At 43.5% G+C, this 20,724-nt stretch overlaps 1 protein-coding gene across 2 annotated transcripts in view; it reads left to right on the top strand.

The window, feature by feature from the left end:
• ISM1 (isthmin 1) overlaps window positions 1-17,566 on the top strand; it is a 39,007-nt gene extending 21,441 nt beyond the window's left edge. Inside the window, exons 3-6 of one of the 2 annotated variants that reach the window (XM_086872584.1) lie at window positions 8,101-8,368; window positions 11,540-11,683; window positions 13,744-13,833; window positions 15,659-17,566. In XM_086872584.1, the coding sequence (XP_086728710.1) occupies window positions 8,101-8,368; window positions 11,540-11,683; window positions 13,744-13,833; window positions 15,659-16,200 (1,044 nt within the window). In that variant the 3' untranslated portion in view covers window positions 16,201-17,566. The remainder of the gene's footprint in view (window positions 1-8,100; window positions 8,369-11,539; window positions 11,684-13,743; window positions 13,834-15,658) is intronic. The other variant, XM_086872576.1, reaches the window with a different exon arrangement.
• The last annotated feature ends 3,158 nt before the right edge of the window (window positions 17,567-20,724 follow it).

Genomic DNA, 20,724 nt, shown 5'->3' with positions numbered 1-20,724 from the left:
TTGGAGCATATTACCTTCATTGAAAATAAATGGGTATTTTAATTTCTGCCTTCAATTTGCTGTTGTAAAATTTGTTTGTGAACAGATTTGCTTTTTGTATGCTAGTATAAAATGCAACCATCCCCAAAGGCTGACAGAGAATAAGTCTTTCGGTTTCAGCTCAAAATGCATTCCTATGTATGGAAGCGAGACTTAGATTTAATTTCTGCAGCAGCTGCTTGTAGTACAAAAAAAGTTGTCTGCAAAGAAACTTTGTTATATGTTATTCCTCAAACTGTTCTTGGGTTTGGAACAGCCTCTTACAAGCCACTTGCATCTTGAAACTTCAAGGATCGGAAAGAGGAAAAAATGAGTGATTTGTTTTTAATTCAGAGCCTTAAAGCAAAATTGGCATTAATAAGCAGTCATTTTAACCAGAACAATAAATTCAAATGTTGTTCTGCCTAAGATGTGCTTATAAAAACAATGCACTAATAGATCTGGTTTTCTGGTTAAATTAATTCCTGGCTTCTTATAGTCCCCCAGCCCACAAAATTACCATCCTTTTGATATGTCTAAGAAATACATATGTAAAGATGTAACAGATCTGATGGTGAGAGGCCAACATGCTCAAGAGGGCTGGAGCACCTCTGATCTGGAGACAGGCTGAAAGGGCTGGGGCTGCTCAGCCAGGAGAAAAGAAGGCTCAGGGGAGACCTTAGATCACCTTCCAGTGCTGAGGGGCTCCCAGAGAGCCAGAGAGTGATTTTTTACAAGGGCATGGAGTGATAGGACAAGAGGGAATGGTTTTAAACTGGCAGAGGATAATTTTAGTAGTTTGAGGAAGTAGCTTTAGGAAGAAATTCTTTACTCTCAGGGCTCTGGCACAGGTTGCCCAGAGAAGCTGTGGCTGGCCCATCTCTGAAGGTGTCAAAGGCCAGGCTGGATGGGGCTCTGCTCTGGTGGAAGGTGTCCCTGCCCATGACAGGGGAGTGGAATGAGATGATCCTTAAGACCCCTTCTAACCCAAACCAGGGCATGACTCCATGAGTGGGGGAGTAGAAGCTGCCTCCACAGCGTCGCTGCCTCGCGTTCCCCATAGATGAGTTGGAACATTAGGAAGTCTCACAGATTTGGGTCAAGGTCTAATAGTTGACAGGCCAAGGGAGTAAACATGTTCAACATCTGGTGATGGAACACATCTCTCGTGCTAGGAGAACCATTCCAGAAAGCTTTAGGAAGGGAAGATTGGAAGCTGTAGGGGCCCCAGATTGTGGCATGAGGCAAATCGTGCTTTTTGAACAAATCACTTTTTGAACAGTATGTAAACCAGAGAATAGAACAGGAGAAAGCAAAAACCTTCCCTGAGTGGTAACAGCATACAGTGTTTAGACACAGGGATAAAAGAGATGGAAACAGTTCCCTGGCTTGTCTTCATAGTAACTGCTGCTGCTGTGACCTCTTTTTCCAGCACCTGATCTTGGAAATGTGTCAGCAGCTATGTCAGCAGTTTTGCTAGACTCTGAGAGCTTGGAAAACTGGTCCTGTAAACTGGAAAGGGGCAACATCGATCCCAGAGCTCTTGTGCACAAGGATGAACCCTTTCAGAAACAGGCTCCCTAAGTTCTGCATTTTATTTACTCTGAATTTACTCTGCTTACTTTGGTGCGTAAATAGTGATTATACAAAGCTTCTTTAAGTTCTTGGTTGACAGTCTTACAGCTGGTCAAGCCTCATGGAGATAAAACTCCCATTAATTCCTTACAGAGTCAGAGAAAGTTTATTTTTTTGCCTAAAGGTTGTAAAAGTTGGCCTACTCTTTTATAAAAAAACAGGATTATAATGAATTCTTGCTTGTTAAACAGTACTGTACTGACCTGAACAGAAATAGTGACACTTGTTGACTTGCAAATTTCTCATCAGTATTTGGCAGGTGAAAACAGAATTGATGCTTATTTTCCTTTTTGCACAATGGCTCCCAGACCTGTAAGTTACAATCCTGGAAGTGTTGATTTAAAGAGTCCTCCTAGGACTGAGAGGTTGGATAGGAAAAAACAGCCTCTGTTTTAAGATAGCACAATGGCCACATTTTCTTCTCAAAGACTCAAAACCTCTTTTTTCTTCTACTGCATAGACCAAAAATAACATTTTTTAACAGAAATTATACCTGGGGAATTAAAAATCTAAGAAAGAGGCATAAAATTCTTCCCAAAAAGCAGATGGAGAAGATACTCCAGTGAGTTCTCTTTAGAGCCATTCCATCTCTGGTTCCTGTGAGATGGTGCTTGCTGTATCATGCCCTGATATGTGCTCATTTAGTGATGAACTGGTGAATATCAGAACACCACCAGAGGAATTCAGATTACCCCAGGTACCACCGTATTTATTAGAGGATAATGTAAGTACAGCAGACTGTCTCTAGAAAACCCCCAGAAGCAACAGTCAGAGCTTCAGTAATCCAAATTAATATGGCTCTTTGCATACAAGACCAGGACAACCCTTATTGGCCTTCCTGTGGTGTTCTACCCTTGTAAAATCTCCCAACATTTAAAGCTGAATTTTGTGCTTCTGCTGTGCTTCCACACTGGTAGTTGAGAATAACCACAGTAGCTGCTGTTGAGGACAGACTGGCTGCTTGTTTTGGGGTATTTTGTTTTCTGTTCTGTCATTTTAACAATTCTGTCAGTGCCTGGAAGACTTCTAGATGAGAATGTGATTACGAAAACTGATTGCAGGGGTTTTTTTATTATTATTTCCTTTCACAAGTGGAAAATCCCTGCTGTCCAGGTTTGCACCTGTTTGACAGACCAGCCAAGGGATGTCTATGCAGACCCTGTAATTGGTCAGGGTTATTATTCAAAGCCAGAATTGTTCTTTCCCCTGAGTAGCAGAATGAAGTCACATGGGAGGTGTGCAGGAACCTGCCTATTTTACATTTCTAGTGGGTTTTTCTTGTCTGCTCCAAACAACCTTCTACAACCTCTCCATTCTTTGCAGCCAACCCTCTGTTTGGAGCCAGATGTTTCAACCTGCAACTCAATTCTTGCTTCTCCCTCACCTTTTCTATTTACTACTGTTTTCCCAGGTTTGTGTGCTGTAACAGGGACAGGGAGTGTGCTGCTCTGGTGCCACACTGCTTTGCTGCTTCCCTGGCAGTGCTTGACACCATCACAAATGAGCAGAAAAGGGAAAACTCATAGAACCATAGAGTGATTTGGGTTGGAAAGGACCTTCAAGATCACCTAGCTCAAGTCCCCCTGCCATGGGCAGGGACACCTTCCACTAGATCTGGTAATTCAGAGCCCTATCCAGCCTTGTCACACCTCCAGGGCCAGGGAGTTCACAACCTCTTTGGGCAATAAGGGATTTTTGTTGACATTAATGCTCCTCACTGAACGTAGATCTTGGTCAAGCTTCATAACCAGTAGAGCTGAAACACAGCTGGGTGAGCTCCAGTTGTAACGGATGTGTTCAAGATTTTGATGAGGTGACATGTTCTGGGTGAAAACTGCACAGAAACATGTGGGATTCCTGTTTAAACCATGTTGATAACTGTGTTAATTGATAGGAGTGGTTTTACACCAGAGGAAGTTAATTCCTGCTCGGTCTTTGTCATTTGCCACAGGGCCTGTGGCCATACCCACCAGTCACACCACTGCAGTGCTGCTGTGCTAGCTTTGTTATCCACTTGTTACCTATTTTCTCTCTTTGATACCTACTGGATTACTGCTTTCTCTTACACCCACACAAAACCACCCACTCCAGGAACTGCGCAACTACGGAGAAACAAGGCTGTGCAATCTGCTTTGAAAAACAGAGCTGCAGACCTCAGCTCTTCTTCAGGTTCATCCATGGCCATTTCCCTCACCTCCACCTGCACCATAATGTCACTTTTCACACATGTTATTAGACATACATTTTAGCTATCATTTAGATTTGGTCATTTGAAGCTGCCGGTTTCACTGCATTGGAAGGCAACACCCTCTTGGTATTGTCACATGAGACTCAAGAGTGTCTGACCAGTCCTACCAGTCTCATCTCTAATGTAGCACAGGAAGAGCCAGAGGGCTCCAGCAGTGCTTGTTCCTTGTAAGGCCTGTAAGGCTTAATACCTTGGGGCAGGAGCAAAGCAGCTGTTGCCGGGTGCAGTGCTGGAAGCACGGTGCAGCCTTGCAGGAGATGGATGTTCCTCTGGCCAGATGGAGAGGTTTGTGTAGGCAGAGCCGAGGTCCAGGGGGCCAAGGTTAAACCACTGTCAATACCAGAGCTGTGCAGGTTTCTTTATGTCATGCTGTGGCAAGAGCTCACTGCAGAGTCCAGAATTCAGAGCTAGAACACAGTTTTATTTCTGGGGTTCAGCTGGGCTCATCAGAGATTGCAAATTAGATTGACAGCATTAAATAGAAATTTCAAGTCTCAAGTCACGGTGTCTTCTTTCCTCCCAACAAAGTTTGAGAGAGTTTCACCTTTCAAGTCCAGAAAACTGTTCTAAGTGACGTGACACAGCCAGAAGTAAATTAGTGTCAGTGCTGATAGCATTTTAATTAAAATTATGTGATGTAAAGCCAGATTTACCATTTCAATCTCTTATACTGACCTTGTTCCTATTCCCCTGTTATACTTACCTCCTTGCTGACTTGCTCATGTCTATCTTACCAGAATGGCAAGTTCTGTATTGAAAATTTGCATTGATTGCATGAAAGAAACAGGATAGAAATGTTGTAGGATCCGCTGCTTGCACAATATCACAAATATAGTTCTTCCTGAAACATAATCTTCCAGTCACTTAGGGCAATGTTTACACCAGTAAAGTGAATTCAGAAACATTGTCTCAGTAAACAGGACAAAGAACACAGAACTTTTTGTGCACTCCAGCAGGCTGGGATAATATTTATCTTCTGTATATTTTTGGCCAGGAGAAAATTGGATGTTGGTGTCTGGAGACATCTGTGCGTGATACACTTGTTTCATTAGAAATTGACTGCAAATCTGTTGTTTTAATGTGCCTACGCCAATCGCTTTTAACAGTTTTCAGAGGAATGTCCTTATTCCTAGCCCGAACAACCATAAAAGAAGTGGCTTTATTTTAGGTTTGAATACTTCTGGGGATGATTGTGGATTTATACAAGAACTGTGTTACCACAGACATTTTGGGAAGCTTGAGGAAAAAAAAGAATCTTTACAGTTTTGATAATCACTGGAAGAAGAAATCAGCCTCTAGAATGGTCTCCAAGACAGAATTGCTAAACCAGATCTATTTTTTAATTTTTAAGAGAACATGTTTTTGTTGGAATACTTATACAGCATGAAAGCTTTTCCAGAGCTTCTCTAAACGCCTGTTTTTTATTACTCTAGTTCTTGATCTTTATTCTCTAGCTCTTGATTTCTTTATTCCTTGTTATAAACAGCCCCCAATACAGAAACTGATCAAGCAAGTTACGTGTTTCAGTGCCATGTATGTGCACAAGTGTAAGTGCAGCCATGGACTAACACTGTAAGTCTATCTGTAAGTACTGGGAAGTGAAAGCTCATTTTTCCAAATTTTAGACTGGGATAAGGAAGCAATTGCTCCCCTGAAACAGCAGCCTCTTCTCACAGCTCTGCCCTAACTTCTGGGTCATAGAGTGGAGGAGGGATTACTAGGATTATGCACTGATTTCCTCCCTGCCTCTGGAAGGTCCATTAAGCCAAGTCCCTGAAAACACCAGAGTTGATTGAAGCTGGCTTCTAATTTCCAAGAGTGGCAGTTCAAACAATCCCAGGATTCTTTATAGAATTTCTTTCACTGTATGATTTTTATGTCACAATAAACACCTTGGTAATCAAAGCTTAAAGCAGTGGAGAGGGGAATATAGGTATGTGTCAGTCTACCACACTGGATTTTGCTTCTGCTGTTCTTGGTTTTTAAATTGCCTGTGTGTTGGAAAACTCATTTTAGAGGCCTTTCTAATAAGCTTCCTCAGAGGTAAAAGCAGACTGAAGTGGCTGATTGCACATCTTGGAAGCAAGTTCGTGGCAGTGCTGCTGGGGGTCTGGTGGGGTCTGATGACACTGGGAGTGTGTGCCCTTCCTCACCAGTGAGCACCAAGCTCAGCTGATGTTTCTCTGTCCCTGCAAACCCTCTTTTCCTAAGCTGACTTGGCATCATCAATCATTATTTAACATCAAGTTCCTGTGGTTCTTCAAATTGTCCCTGGCTGAAATAATTCCAGTTCATGCTGAATGACTTTCACACAGTTACGGATTATCAGAGCAAATAGAGCAATTATATATATATATATATATATATTTAATCAGAGGGTTTGTTTTTTTCCACTTTGCTGAGCCATTGCTCAGAGAGTTAGTGTGGTCCTCAAAATACTTGCTGCTAAAGTACTGGAATTGTACTGATTTCCAGGTGGGGAGTACTAAAGCCCCACCACTGGCAGTGTTTGCTGCTCATTAAGGCGATTTCCTTTCATTTATTGTGAAAACTGTTTTGCTTGGATAGAGGTAGCAACTTTGAATCCCGGAACTGACTCTGATGTTTTCAAGCTTATGAAATCCTTTTTAATTATTGGTCTGTAGAAACGGAGGTTTAATGAAGTAATTGTTCCAGTTCCATATTTAGGCTGGGAGTGAAATACTCCTTGTGTAAAGATGCTATTAGGCTGACAACTGCACTTTCCCTTGCCCTTGCTCTTTTTCCCAGTGGAGCTTCATAGCAGCCTGCAAGTTTCTTCATTTCAATGGCCTGGTGGCCATTGGTAACCATTGGTACCATTCTATGGTCAATGCAAGGCGTGGAATAGGTTCAAAACCTCCTGTCTCCACAGAAGGGATGTGTGAGCATTGTTTGTGTTTGCAGCTCTGATGATAAGACAGTTCTGCTTTGCTTCCTGTGTCACACTCAGGTAGCTCTGACCTTTTCTTTCTTTTTCTTGTGCGTATCTTGTGATTTTACTAATAGCAGTTGTATAATCTTTTATGCACACTGCACATCCCCAGAGCTGTGTAAATGACTTTTAGCATAATAGTACATTATTTCTGTTTTATACAACCTGATTTTCATTGTGTACCGTCTTGAAAGGCTGGGAATGCCTCAGTACCTATTAAACATTACAGATACATCTGACAATCACTTCTGGTTGTTTGGCCAGTCCAGTGTAATCAGTGAACCACATTAGCATGAAACATCAGGGCATTTTATGATCTGTCTGTGGCCAGGCAATGCTTGCATGACTCACAGAGACAAGGTTTCTGATGGCTAGTCTCTGCTTCTACCTAAATAGCCACCTATATGCACACGCTATTTATCCAAGAGTTTTACAATTACACATTGTTCAGCACAGAAAGCAATAATCGAGGGTTGCTCCTATGCAGAATGGTACTGACATTTGTGATGTCTGTGAGGGAACTGGGCAGCAAACTTTGAATTTTGGTTCTGGGCTTCTGTTAGAAACCATAAACAGGTTGACCATAATAGGTCATTATACTCTTCCAGCATGATAAAAGGACCTACTTTAGCGGGCTTTGCAGCAAGTGGCTTACTCAGCAATGGTCAGAGGAGCTGCTGGCTCCCATCACTGCCACAGTGTGGTTTCATGCAGCAGTAACAGCTGGGCTGCAACCAGAGGGGCAAGACAGATGCAAACCCAGAGATACCTGGGCTCTGCATCTTGACCTTCAAACACATGGCCTTGCTTATCTTGAGTCAGCCCAAGTCCTTGGAACAAGCTGTGCACACTGGTGTGCTTCATGCTTGCCTCAAATTCAGCCTCAGCATAGAGTACAGGTTTGGTTTTCTTTTTCCTGGTCATTTATGTCAGGCTCTAAACATATTTTCCCCATAAGACAGAAAATTCCGCTGCAAAGGTTTTAGGCGCAGCATGGGTTATTATTTTGTGCAGGATTTTTCCTAGCCTTGGTTCCAAGGTCTGATTCAGCAGAGGTAGCAGAAGGAATCACTCAGCCTCTGCATATCTCCGGGCTCAGTAATCCACGTGTGGTTTACAATGTGTAAACCCCGTGGTATTGCAGGGCCCCTTTGCCAGGCAGCACCTTCTCTTTGCTGTGTGGGACGTTTCCCACCGACGAGGAGGAGGCACTGACAGTCAGGCTGGTCTGTTTTGAATCCCACAGGTTACCATTGAAGTGGTGGATGGCCCCGACACGGAGCCAGACAAGGATCTGCAGAAGGAGAGCAGCAAGCCCAGCTGGCCAGCCCCGTCACCCGACTGGAGGAACTGGTGGCAGAGGTCCTCCACCTTGACTCGCATGAGCAGCGGCGACCAGGACTACAAGTACGACAGCACTACTGAGGACAGCAACTTCCTCAACCCTCTGGGTGGGTGGGATGGCCATGCACCCAGTCACCGGACATTCGAGTCCAAGGAGCAGCCAGAGTATGGTAGGTTTGCGTTCCAGGTCTCGTATGGGCATCTTGGGATTGTAAAAACAAGCGTGGGGGAAATGAGAATGGTGAGGCATCGCTGAGAGCAGGCCAAGCAAAATAGAAGTTTTCAACATGTGGCTTTTGTTCATCAGCTTTCAAATACAAATCTGTGCAGATGCACAAGCTGTACTGTGGTAGCTGCATTCCACTAGGAAGTCTATAATCTTGAAAATCATACCAGTTATCCCAGAAGAGAGCCTTTTTTTAGTCCGACGTGTGCTTTTTTTAAAAGCAGAGGAAACAAGGTTTCGTATTTATTTTTAGAGTAAGGGTAAGTACAAATTTAGAATCGTGTGGTGGTTTGGGAACCAGAATATAGCTATTGGGCAAATAAGCAAGATCTGAAACGTGGTAGTATTTGGTGGATACACAAATAAGATGAGTTATGTTGGTGCATGTGTGGGGAGTGGCATGTGCAGCAGGAACATTGTGTATTTGCGTGTGTAATATTCTTCCAGATGTGTCACAGGGAAAACAATTGTTTTCAGCTTGTTGTATGAAACAGTTGCAGAAACTAGAAACAGAGAGGAGCTACAGCTATTGACTGCCCAGACAGGCTGTGACTATCCACATGGGAATGACCCAAGGGAGGTGAGCTAAGCTGTGCTCACAGGAAACTCAGAGCCCCTTGAATTTAAGCTGTGTGTAAACACAGACAACTTTTAGTCAGAACAAGGTGTCAAAGCCACGGTACTTTTACCCTGGCGTTTCTGTTGTTATTCCCCAGATGCTGCAGAGTGCCTGAGTAAAACAAACTTATTTTTCCCATCATTTGGCTAACTTGAAGTACTAGAGTCCTAAAAATCAAGAGAGAGTTTTTATGGAATGGTGTGTTTAAGCACATACATATGTATTAAATTTTGTGGCCAGAAGATTAACGTCTATCCCTTCTTTTTGTACCTACATTTATTTGTGGGCAGGTTTTACTGACAAGAATTCATATCTTAGGTTGTTATTCATTTAAGTTAAATAAAATTGCTTTCACAAATAATTGTGATAGGAAAAAAAACATAGTAAGAATTACAAATATGAAAACAGGACGAACAGGTTGAGCTGCAGCTGAAAATTTAACATGGTCTGTTCAATAGTGTGCTTCATAGTGCAGTGTAAACACTAGGTAGGTAGGTCTAAAAACTATCTAAAAAATATCTAATTTTTTAAATTTAATTTATAATTATAATATTTTAATAAAATAAATATTTTAAATAAATATTGACTTTTCAAAATACAGCTTAAATAAATTATTAAAATAAATTTTAATGTACATTTTAAAATATCTAAAAATTATCTAAAAATTATTAGGGCTCTCTGCTGCACACCAGAGCATCCAACTAACTGGAAACAACTCCTAGTCTTCTGTCTAACCTGAAATGCTGGCCTTGTCCAGGAGGATGTAGTAGCAGATCCTGCCCATCAGGGGTGTAGATGTTCCACCCACTGACGTGTTCACACCTTCCCTCTGTGTGCCTCTCTCCTCCTGCCTCTGCCAAGGGCTCTCCATGCCCTTCCTGGGCCTCTTGGGCTGGGCTGTTTGCAGACTTTGCACTGCACCTGCTTACCTACCCTGCTCCTCACCAGCCACGTGGAGATAAAAGTTTGGAAAGAGCTGGGAAGAAGAGCAGGGCCAGGCATAGAGGACAGATCACATTTTCCTGAGACATATGATGCCTTTTGGGACTGTTGTGGTGCCTGCCTGCTGGCAAATCCCAGAACCACAGGTCCTGCACACTGGCATTGTCCATGTTCACACCCACATCCCACCACGGACACCTGATTCCAGTGTGGTGCCTTCCCCATTGTCAGATGTGTCAGAAAAGGAGGAGAAACACATAAGGTCCTTGCCATGAGGAACTCCCATCTAGGCAGCTTGCTCCAAGAGAGATATATAACCTTCCCATACTCCTGGCAATAAATGTTTAATAGCACCCCACAGGGTTGTCGTCAGTCATTACATATGGTACAAATCAAGTTACGTGTTCTACTAACCAGCTCAGGAAGCCCACAGACAGCATGGCCCTGGGGGAGCGGGAATTGCGTGTAGCACAGAGGCCAGGAAGGCTCCCTGGGCCTTGCTGTGGCTTGGGTACTCTCACCTACAGCTACAGAGTGGGGCTGCCTCAGAGCCACTAAACTGGGTTTTGCTTTGCTGCCGGTGGTGGTGTAACCCAAAGGAGCTACGGCTGCAAGTTATCATCACAGGGTCAGTCAAATATCTCTGCAGCTTGCAGGGAAAGCCATTAAGCCACATGTTCCCTCAGCTGGGGAGGCCAGTGGGAAGGCAAGAAAGCTGGGATGGGTTGATGGGCTTGGTTTGGTAGCCTGCACATGCTGGGGAGTGCAGCAGTTAACACAGCACACAAAGGAGGCTGGTTCTCAAGAGTTTAGGTACTCGCAGCAGCAACAGCCTCTGTGCTGCAGACCTGGTGTCCAGTGCCTTTGGCTGCCTACCAGAAGAGAATAAAATCATGTTTCTTTTTCAGAAGGTTCCTTCTAGTAAATAGTCAGATTTGATGTTATTTAATAATTCACGTGAAACACTAAAAATTGAGTGCTGTTCTCGGTGCAATAGGAGCATGCAGTTCCCTGTTCTTATAGCAGTATTCCTGGGATATCTGTTCTCTGTTCAAGGGGCTGAAAAACAAAACTGTGATTTTCACTCATGATCCTTAGCTTCCCATACCCCAACAACACGTGTCTTGCCCAAAAATTGAGTATTGTTCTGCTATTGTTGTGTGTTTCAAAAAGATGAAAAGGAAAACTCAATTTATCCTTCGCCTGGTTAGTCTGTGGTCCACAAACACATTCCTATATGCAGGGAAATGACGTGAATAGATGTGTGCTGTTAGTTCATGACCCAGCTTTGCAGCTGAGGATCCTCAGCTGCCAAAAGGTCAAAAGAGAAAGGAAATATTTTTTCAAATAATGTTGCATGCATTTCCCCGAGGAGCATCAAGTGTGAAAACCATTTAAACAGCAGGCTCGCGCCTGGCATTCGGCCCAAGCTTCAGGTAGAGACATCTGGATTCCATTCTTGTTTTGCCTTCTTAATAGAAACCACTACACAGTAGTTTTGGGTAGTAGGAGTTTTGTTTCCTCATTTCCTTCCTCACGTTTGTCCTCGCACAGATTACATGGATGGCGAGGGCGACTGGAGCCCGTGGTCCCTGTGCAGCGTCACCTGCGGCAGCGGCAGCCAGAAGCGCACCAGGTCCTGCGGATACGCCTGCACCGCCACCGAGTCCCGCACCTGCGACAGGCCCCACTGCCCAGGTGGGAACCACTGGTGGGAGCTGCTGCCAGGGGAGCAGGGAGAGGTGGGCAGGGGTGGGCAGAGCCCTCCTGCACACGGGGCATGGGGCCCGTGTGTTCCTTGGCAAGGAAAGGCTCCGGTGGGAAAAGACACGCTGATTTTCAACACCGCTTATTCGTGGTAATGATACGCTGCTAGGTGCAGTCCAGCATCCCCTGGGAGTTAGAAGACAAGTACAGGCTTTCTTTAGGTCATGGCAGTCAATTTTGTGCACGGACATTCTCTTCTCTAAAGGGTGTAATCTACTGCCTTGAAACAAATTTGGAGTTGTTTTAGAATTCAAACTAGCTGTGCTGTTACCTCTGCGAGCTCCTGCTTTGTGTGCAGTGAATGGCACTGCCTGCATGGTGAACAGGGATGAAGGAATGTACAGTTTTAGCTTGAGTAGATTCAGAAAATATGGCCAAGGAGCCCTGCCTGAGCTCCTACCCATTCACAGGATTTGACATTTAAAGTGTCCTTACCGTCGCACAATCTTCACTTTGGCAAAATCAGGGCTGAGCACTCGAGGCTACATCATGAAAATTTGAAGCTGCTATGGAAAACTGTTTTTTAAAGGTTGCCGTGTGTTTGAATTTACACCAATTTGTCATACAGTAGCTGCCACAATGCAGGGGATAGGTGCAAGTTCATTACTTCCCAAGATCAGAGAGAAGTGAAAAAAACAGATCGCAGTGGTATGCATTACTCTTAGTTTACTTAATGACTCAGAAAAGCAGAAATTCTTAAACTGGAGGTCAGGCTTTTTTAATGGGAAGTGAAATGTCAGCAGTGCTGGAGAGGAGACTTAGAAGAGGTGGTGAGAGACTTGGAGAGAAGTTTCTCACTCACAGATAGACTTGTGTCTCCATTGCAAAGCAACAACTGCGAGGCAGTTCAGGGGAAAAATGTTTCTGCATGCTCTCATACATCCTAAAACCTCAATAATAAGGAATTAATTCCAGAAGAAAGCAAGTAACTCCCAGTAACCCAGTATTCTCTAGTATTTATTACCAGCTAGCACCAAAAAGTGGAAAACTTGAAAGAATATATTATGTCATATAACAGACCTCCAACGATCAGCAAGCAAAATATATTTATTCTTTGAGGCTGTGCTGACATTTTTGAAATTACCAAGTCAAAGCTCAGCTTCTGCTGTTTATAATTCCAGCAGAGAATTACTGCCCTGTAATGGGTTCTTGGGTATCTATTATTCTACATCTAGTGCTGGAGTTAGGCAAAACCCTATGATAATTTTATTGAAAATTGGCCTGAGGCTGTTTTGAAGATTTGCAAGCCACTATTATGCCCCAGTTCAGGAGATCAGGAGAAAGTTCATTGGCAAGAAGATGGCTGCTGAACAGGCTTCATTATTAACCATATAGTTATCACATATTAAAGATCTTTCTGCTCTCTTTAGAGGTCTTTAATTCAATGCAGAGGAAAGGGAAAAAAAAACCCTAAAACCTATTTCTGTTAAGCCTACATGGCACAGAAATGTTTGTCAGGTCAATAGGCTGAACTAAAGCAGCAACAAAACGAAGTTTACTTTGGCAAGATCATTTTTCTGGCAATCTCTGTGTCTCTCTGTTGATAGCAAACAATTAACTGGAGGCTGCTGGTAAATCCTGATATGTTGAGATCCTGGTATTTTATTTGAACAGCTATAAGTGATGGGGATAGAATTGTTTGAAGAGGTTGGTTATCTCTTGCCTACTCACACTTTTAACTCCCTGGCACTGGGAGAAACCAACAAGCACCAGTCTCCTTGTAACAGCATCATTCTTCCTTGAGAAATGGTTGCCCACATGCAGAGATGAACTTCCTCACCTGTCCTCAGGCCTGTCACTCTGTTTTACCTTATCAACAGCACAAATTCCTCCGTCATGGCTTTAAAGGAACAGCCCAGCAGTCCAGAATGCTTCCCTGCCAAAACAAAGCACCTTGCAGAGTCTGGGGAAGGAGGGGTGGCAAGGGGGAGGCTGGTTCTGTTGTGCTGTGATGGGAAAACACCAGCACCACTAACAGGTGTTTGTCTCAGGGATCGAAGACACCTTCCGGACAGCAGCCACAGAAGTCAGCTTACTTGCAGGGAGTGAAGACTTCAATGCAACCAAACTGTTTGAAGTTGGTAAGCAGCCTAGTCAATACCTCAGTAACAGATGAGAGACTTCCTTAGGGTTTTCTTAGTCCTGTGGGATCAAATGACTGAGTTGAGCATTAAAAATGTCAGTAGTAAAATAAATATAAATCAATATAAAATAGCATATTAGTAATTAATATATTATAATTACATATTTATGTAATTATTTCTATTATTCACAATATTATTTTATAATATAATAATTAGAATTATTTATCTATTTAATTTTGTTAATCATTAGAATTATATTATTATAATTATAACTAATAACTAATAGTTAATATAAAGTAGCATAAATAAATGCTAGCCATTTATTGTTTTGCTTGCATTTGTGATCTGAACATTTGCTTTGGTCTTAAAATCTTTCTCCCCTCAAGTCCTGTGCTTGTCTCATCATAAAAGGGTTATTTGTTGTCCTAATTCAGAGAAAAGCTGTAAGACTCCACACTAACAGAGGGGGTGAAAAAATCAAACATTATTATTTTGTTGAAATAGCCTCAAATGGAAGACCCTGTAAAAACATTTTAAATACACCTGTCACATAAGAAAAAAACAAAAAAGGGCAATGATTTTTATGATAATGCATTGCTTTTATAGCTCTGTGTGCTGCAGTGGGAGTAGCCAAAGTAACTTGATAGGGCATGGCTTGATTCTGAGCTATCTAAAACTCAATCCAGTGTTCTCATTTCTCCCTTCAGTGAATTCACAGTGTGACCACTCAGAGACACTGCCTGCTGGATTAATTGGATAAACAGTGTAACCCAGCACCTCCCCCCTATGGTGGCAGAGCACAGTAGTTAATGACAGCCAGGATGAGACTCTTTAAGGAGATAGAAAAACAGGACACAGATAACTAAGTAAATATTTTGCAAGAATGTGTGCTGTAAGAGTTTTAGGTCCCAGTTAGTAACCCTCCTGCAGAGTCCTCTTAAGTAAGTGTGGAGCAAGATATGCCAGGGGTTTTTGACAGCCCATAGGATGATATAGACACTTTAAATAATGTTTTAGGTAGGAGATGTTTAACTGGATTCTCCCAAGTGTCTTACAAAATAATAAAGTGCTAGTACTAAATATGCTACTGGTCTACAAATCTCTTTAATCCCAGCTGTCTGTCATGGCTCTGGTGCCATAAACTCCTGCTGATGTACAGCCACTCTGATGTTGTGTTACATATGCCCTTTTAGAACCTGAATCACTTTGGGCTGTATTTGCCAGCTAAGATGTCAGTCTCCATGTTTGAACTACAGATGCTTGAAATATCCCTTTGGAAAGTGGATAGCAAATAGAAAAAAATATTTGTTTTTTAAAGAAAGACTGAATTAGGGCCTAAAATGAACTTCAGAGAGAGTAATCCAGGCCTTGCTTGTCATCTTGGAATCTCTAGCATCATCTGAAACTTAATCTTTCAACATCTGACTGCCTTTTTTCCTGGTGAGTGTGTTCTGACTAAGGGTTCCAGCTGGCACCAAATCACTGCGATTTCCCTTTTTCTTGGTTTGCCAGCCCATGGTTGTGTCTCTTGTGCTGCATGCAGGTATCAGTAGCCTAATAGGAATTTGCCAGGTAGAAGTGTCACTGATTCCTACTGGCCTGGTTCTGCACTGTAACTCAGACTGGCACTGCCTGAGGCCCTGAAGTCAGTCCCACCTGACTTCTTTACCTGACAAGACAGCGCAGTAACACACTGTGGGCAGGGCAGCAAGCTGTGACCGCCCTTCCTTTCTGCAGCAGAGCACTGGTGCTGAACAGCTACGCTTTACTCACTTGTTATCACTGACCACACCAACCAGGATGCTGCTTAATGTATCTTAAGTTTCCATTTCCTGCCCTGAAACAGATACTGATAGCTGTGAGAGATGGATGAGCTGCAAGAGCGAGTTCCTGAAGAAATACATGCACAAAGTGGTCAACGATCTTCCCAGCTGCCCCTGCTCCTACCCCAGAGAAGTGGCGTACAGCACTGCTGAGATCTATGACCGACTTAAGAGGAAGAACTTCCGCTGGAAGGACGCGAGCGGTCCGAAGGAAAAGCTGGAGATCTACAAGCCCACGGCGCGCTACTGCATCCGCTCCATGCTGTCTTTGGAGAGCACGACGCTCGCGGCGCAGCACTGCTGCTATGATGACAACATGCAGCTGATCACCAGGGGCAAAGGGGCAGGAACACCCAACCTGATCAGCATCGAATTCTCAGCAGAACTCCACTACAAAGTGGACATTCTGCCGTGGATCATATGCAAAGGGGACTGGAGCCGCTACAATGAAGCCCGGCCTCCCAACAATGGGCAGAAGTGTACAGAAAACCCGTCAGACGAAGACTACTACAAGCAGTTTCAAGAAGCGAGGGAATACTGAGGAGATTTTCCTTTTCTTCAGATGCAAAATAGCATTCGTTTCCTGGATGCCAAAGAACTGATGTTGGCTGCTGCGTTGGCTCCTCGACAGGGGTCGATCAGCTCCTTTCTAATGAATGTATATAGTTGTAATATAATACATAAGTATTTTTCACAGTGTGTGTAATTTATAAACACATATCTCTCTGTCTCACACACACCTATTTTTGCATACAGACGTACATAAGTCTTGTCCTGATAGGATTTTATACTGCAATAACGTTCATGTAATAATGTGCATTTCATTTTATTTCCCATCTGTAACATAATGAAGGGGGTGGGGGGTGGCTGCCATCACCATCAGGCCCCAAGGCCCCAGCTGAGGAGGCACATATTTAAAAGTTGTTATAAACAATGGGATTGAAGAATGTATTCTTCCATATGGGAATGGTTTACGAGATTAATGCACCTACAGCATCAGTTTTCTCTATAATTGGTTTCATGAGTAGTCATATCTAAGGAAGGAAGAAATTTTTTTGTGAGGGTAATAGTCAAAAGTGAATACAGAAAATCCCTAGCAATTTTTCTCTTGGAATTCTTCCTGTTACTTCTAGCTCAGGTCTTTGCAGTCCACCTGGGGTAGGCTTGCAGCAAGATGTAGCTGTGGTTTTCCTACAGGCCAGAAAATGTCCTGGTGTCTGCAGGAGTCACAAACAGCCCCCTCCTGGAGACATCTCTGATACAGAGCTGCTGCAGCTGTCAGGGCTTACATCTCCAGAGCAGCAACCTGTGAACTGAGCATGCTGCAGCTCTTTGGAGGAGTGAGGGCAGAGAAGGAATGCATCTTAAAGGACCAAAAAGATCACGGTTCCTTCCCTGTTTTTAATATGAAGAATGTTTGGATCTGCTTGTTTCTTTCTTTTAAGAAAAGGAAGAAGTTTATTATTTTAGAGAACAGTAAAAGTGGAATCCACAAGTTCCCTGGGATAAAAGATGCAACCAGCTCTTTTCCCCCATTTTTTTCATGCTGAGTGCACGGTGTCCTACAGAAGTAGCTATTCTTTAAGGGAAGCTTTCTGGGAGGAACTACTGGTGTCTTAAAATGTCTTAATGTTTTTTTAAAAAGCTAGCATTATTTTTGTAAAGTATTTATTGAATTGTAACAATGACTCACATGTGGGATATATCTCTAACATGAAAGGCTTCCGTAGATGGAACTTGATTTCCAAGAACATGACTGTTGTTAGGCAAAGGTTTTATTTCCAAATTTTTATAAAGTGCAAGTTTACATACGTAATCCTGTCATAAAGCAGCTCGTATCTGCATTCTGGTGAAAGATAAAAGTTACACCCTGGGTAAATAAATGCTTACAGTTCCATCCTGTGAAAGACTGCCTTGCTGCAAGTCAGTGTGTTCATTTGGAAAACGAAGGCTAAATGTCACTAGAGAAATGCCTGTTCTGGGGATATGTGGTCTGACACACACATGTGGAACCTCACACAGTGGTAAAGCCGACCAGCATCGCGGTCAGTCTGAGCTCAAAGATTCAAGACAGACACCAGGCAATTCCCTCTGCTACACACAGACACACGTAGATGATATTTAAAGTCCCTTCCAGCCCAAATCCTCCTATGGCTCTGTAAATGTTTTCCATGTCTCTGCTGGCCTCTCAGGTCCGGCTGACTGCGAGCTCACGGACGGACACGTGCGCATTAAACACGGGCACAACAACCCCGCTGGCCTGGGCAGGGCCAGGCTGGTGTTGGTCTGCCCAGGTGGTGCAGACCAGGGCTTCAGAGGCAGCCAGGGCCATGCACACCCAGTCTGATCTGTGCTGGAGGCTCTGCCGGGCTGTGGAGCCCCGGTGCTGTGCTCCAGCTCTCCAGAAACACGGCAGCCAGGGCACAGCCACCGCACATCTGCACCAGCCTCTGCTCTGCTGAGGTAACCTCGGCAGCTGGGAAACTTGGCCAGGTCGTCAGAGCACCCCAGAGCCAGGCTTGAGTTGGTGGGGAAGACGTGGATATGTTCTAGCACAAGCTGGTAGTAACAAAACATGGCTAGTTGAGCAAGAGGGTAAACATGGGGATCACCCCTTATTTTTTATAGAAACCAGATTTTGTAAATTCTTGCAAGGTCATATGAAGGCGCCACTTGCTCGTGGAGCCAGTTAAATTGACAGCAGATGGATGAAAGGCACAAGGAGCTCCAGGATCACTTCACAGGGAAGACAGGTATTTTCAGAGAGAAAGTTCTGCTTCTTACTTACCATGCAGGGGGGAACAACATTCTCGGGTTTCTCTGGGAGAGAGATGAGAGGGCTGTTGGTCACAATTCTTGAAATATAAAACACATCCCTGCCCTTTGTGGATTAGTAAATTATGGTGCTATTGAGAAACACTGCTACACTATTAATACAGAACATAGCACGTAAAGTGTCAGGGAAGAGGAAAAATTATTCTAATAAATGAAATGACGCACAAAGTTTTGAGTTTTACCGCTCGTAATTTGCCAAGGCTGGAAACTGAGGGAGCCAAATAACTTCTGATAGGACCCACCAGGTGTTTCATAGGATGAGTCCTGGAGCGCAGATTGAGATAGTCTGTTCTCCTAAGTAACAGTCTTTATTAAAAACAAAGACTGTTCTACTTCATAATAAATTCTAATCCATTCAAAGAAGTGCTGCTTATTTTCTATTTTCTTTATCTCCTTTCCAAAGACCAATATTGTACATGAAATGACTTTGTGTAGTGGACTTTAGCAAGGTGCTGGAGTTTTACCATGGCCAAATTTGTCTCCATCTTTTAAGTATAGAACTCTTGATGTTAGAGCAAGACCAGAGGAAGGCTTTGTGGCTCACATTCCCAGGCACAGGTTGGTGCTTGGGAGAAGCTGTTTTTACGTTTCTGATGCTACCACAGAACAGGCATATTGGAACACTCAACCAAAGATGTGGGAGGGGATTGAAACAAGCATAACTGAACAGGGAAACTGAAAGAAGGAACCAGTCAAGTCATCCAACTTATTTTTAACCCCCAATCAATCAGCAGATACAAATTGCAGCACAGCTTCTGAGTCAAGTTGGTGGGAATGCATTAAGCTGGCACAGCTGCTGTGAAAGATGTGTGGAGCAGTGCCCTGAGGCAGCCATAAATGGATTGAACTGTACCTTTGATGGTTAAAAGGAGGAGTGGGCCTGGCTTCACATAGCCCAGACAGCTGCTGAGCAGCAAAATTCCACTAACATAACCCACAGTGATGCATATGGGTTATAGGACAATATAGCGAAAACCAGAACCATACACACATCCACGAATCCCCACAGCCCTGCATTAGTTACCAGCTGCTTTTCCCCCCTCCTGCTGTGCAGACTGGTTAGCACTGTCAACACAAGGCAGTCTTTGGAAAAATGCTGGTGAGCTCGTGGGGCTGTTCCAGACACAGCATCACGGTGAGGTTGCAGGGCTGGTTGCAATGAGTTGCTGATGCACCTGACACTTATATCTGAGTGGGGCCAGGCCAGCTGAAGGCAGGAAAGAGGGAAAGCTACTTTTTCCTGTTGAAGAACACACGGAACCCAGCGTGCTGAGGAGGGAGAGCATCAGCAGGAAGACCCCCAGGATGAAGATGACACCTTTCCCAGCAAACTGCAGTGAGTGTGTGTTGCTGCCTGGCTCCATGGCATTTCTGTGCCAGCTGAGAGAGCATGTGTTTTTCTATCACCAATTCCTTGCTTCTTTCCCTTTGTAACTTTTAATGGAAAAATGTGTGGGCAGTTTCCATTATGCCTGTGCTGTTTCAGACAAATTAAGGGGTTGGCTAAGAAATCACTGGTTTCATATTTCATACAGAAAACACACACATGCATATATTTATATGTCTATGTAAATTAATTTAGGATATCCTCTAGTCATGTGCTGTACAGCGGTTCGCTGCCGAGCGGTGCCTGCAGGAAGGGTCCCAGGACAGAGCACTTCCTTGCCTCCTGCACAGGGCATGAGGCTATTTTTTGCACTTGCACAGGGGGTAGAAGGGACAGGAGGCTAAAATGGCAGCAGTCATTCTTCAGCTCATTACTTTATGAGTGGCAGGTTTATTCATTTTTCCTTTTTAGCTGCACTGCTAAAGCCACAGACGCCTTTTATGGCTGTGCTAATTTTCTATCAGTTCAGGGAGTTATAAAGTTTTTCCTTATTTATTCTCTATCACAAGAAGGATCTGGGAGTAGGGGTGGATTTTTAAACATACAGAGAAACTTTTCATTCAGTACATTGCACAATTTATAAGGGGTTCAGAATGTTATATTCTGGAAGTGATAGCAGTATTGCACAGGTCAGACTGGCCAAACCTAACACCGCTAAAGTGTGGGTGGCTCTAGTCTTCAGAGGAGCGCTTAGATAATATTTCCTTTTTAAAACTGGGCAAACAGTATTACATGTGTTAAATGTCAGAGCTTGCTGTTTATTATGGGTCTGACCAATGCTTTGCTTGAAGTGGAACAGTGCTTCACTTATGGATTTCAGGAGGACTCTGGTAAGGCTCTGAA

The sequence above is a fragment of the Cyanistes caeruleus genome, chromosome 2, assembly GCF_971803275.1.
Source record: "Cyanistes caeruleus chromosome 2, bCyaCae1.hap1.1, whole genome shotgun sequence".
In the NCBI taxonomy this organism is placed as follows: Eukaryota; Metazoa; Chordata; class Aves; order Passeriformes; family Paridae; genus Cyanistes; species Cyanistes caeruleus.
Note: the sequence above shows the minus strand (reverse complement) of the source record. Positions and strands in the feature narration are given on the sequence as shown.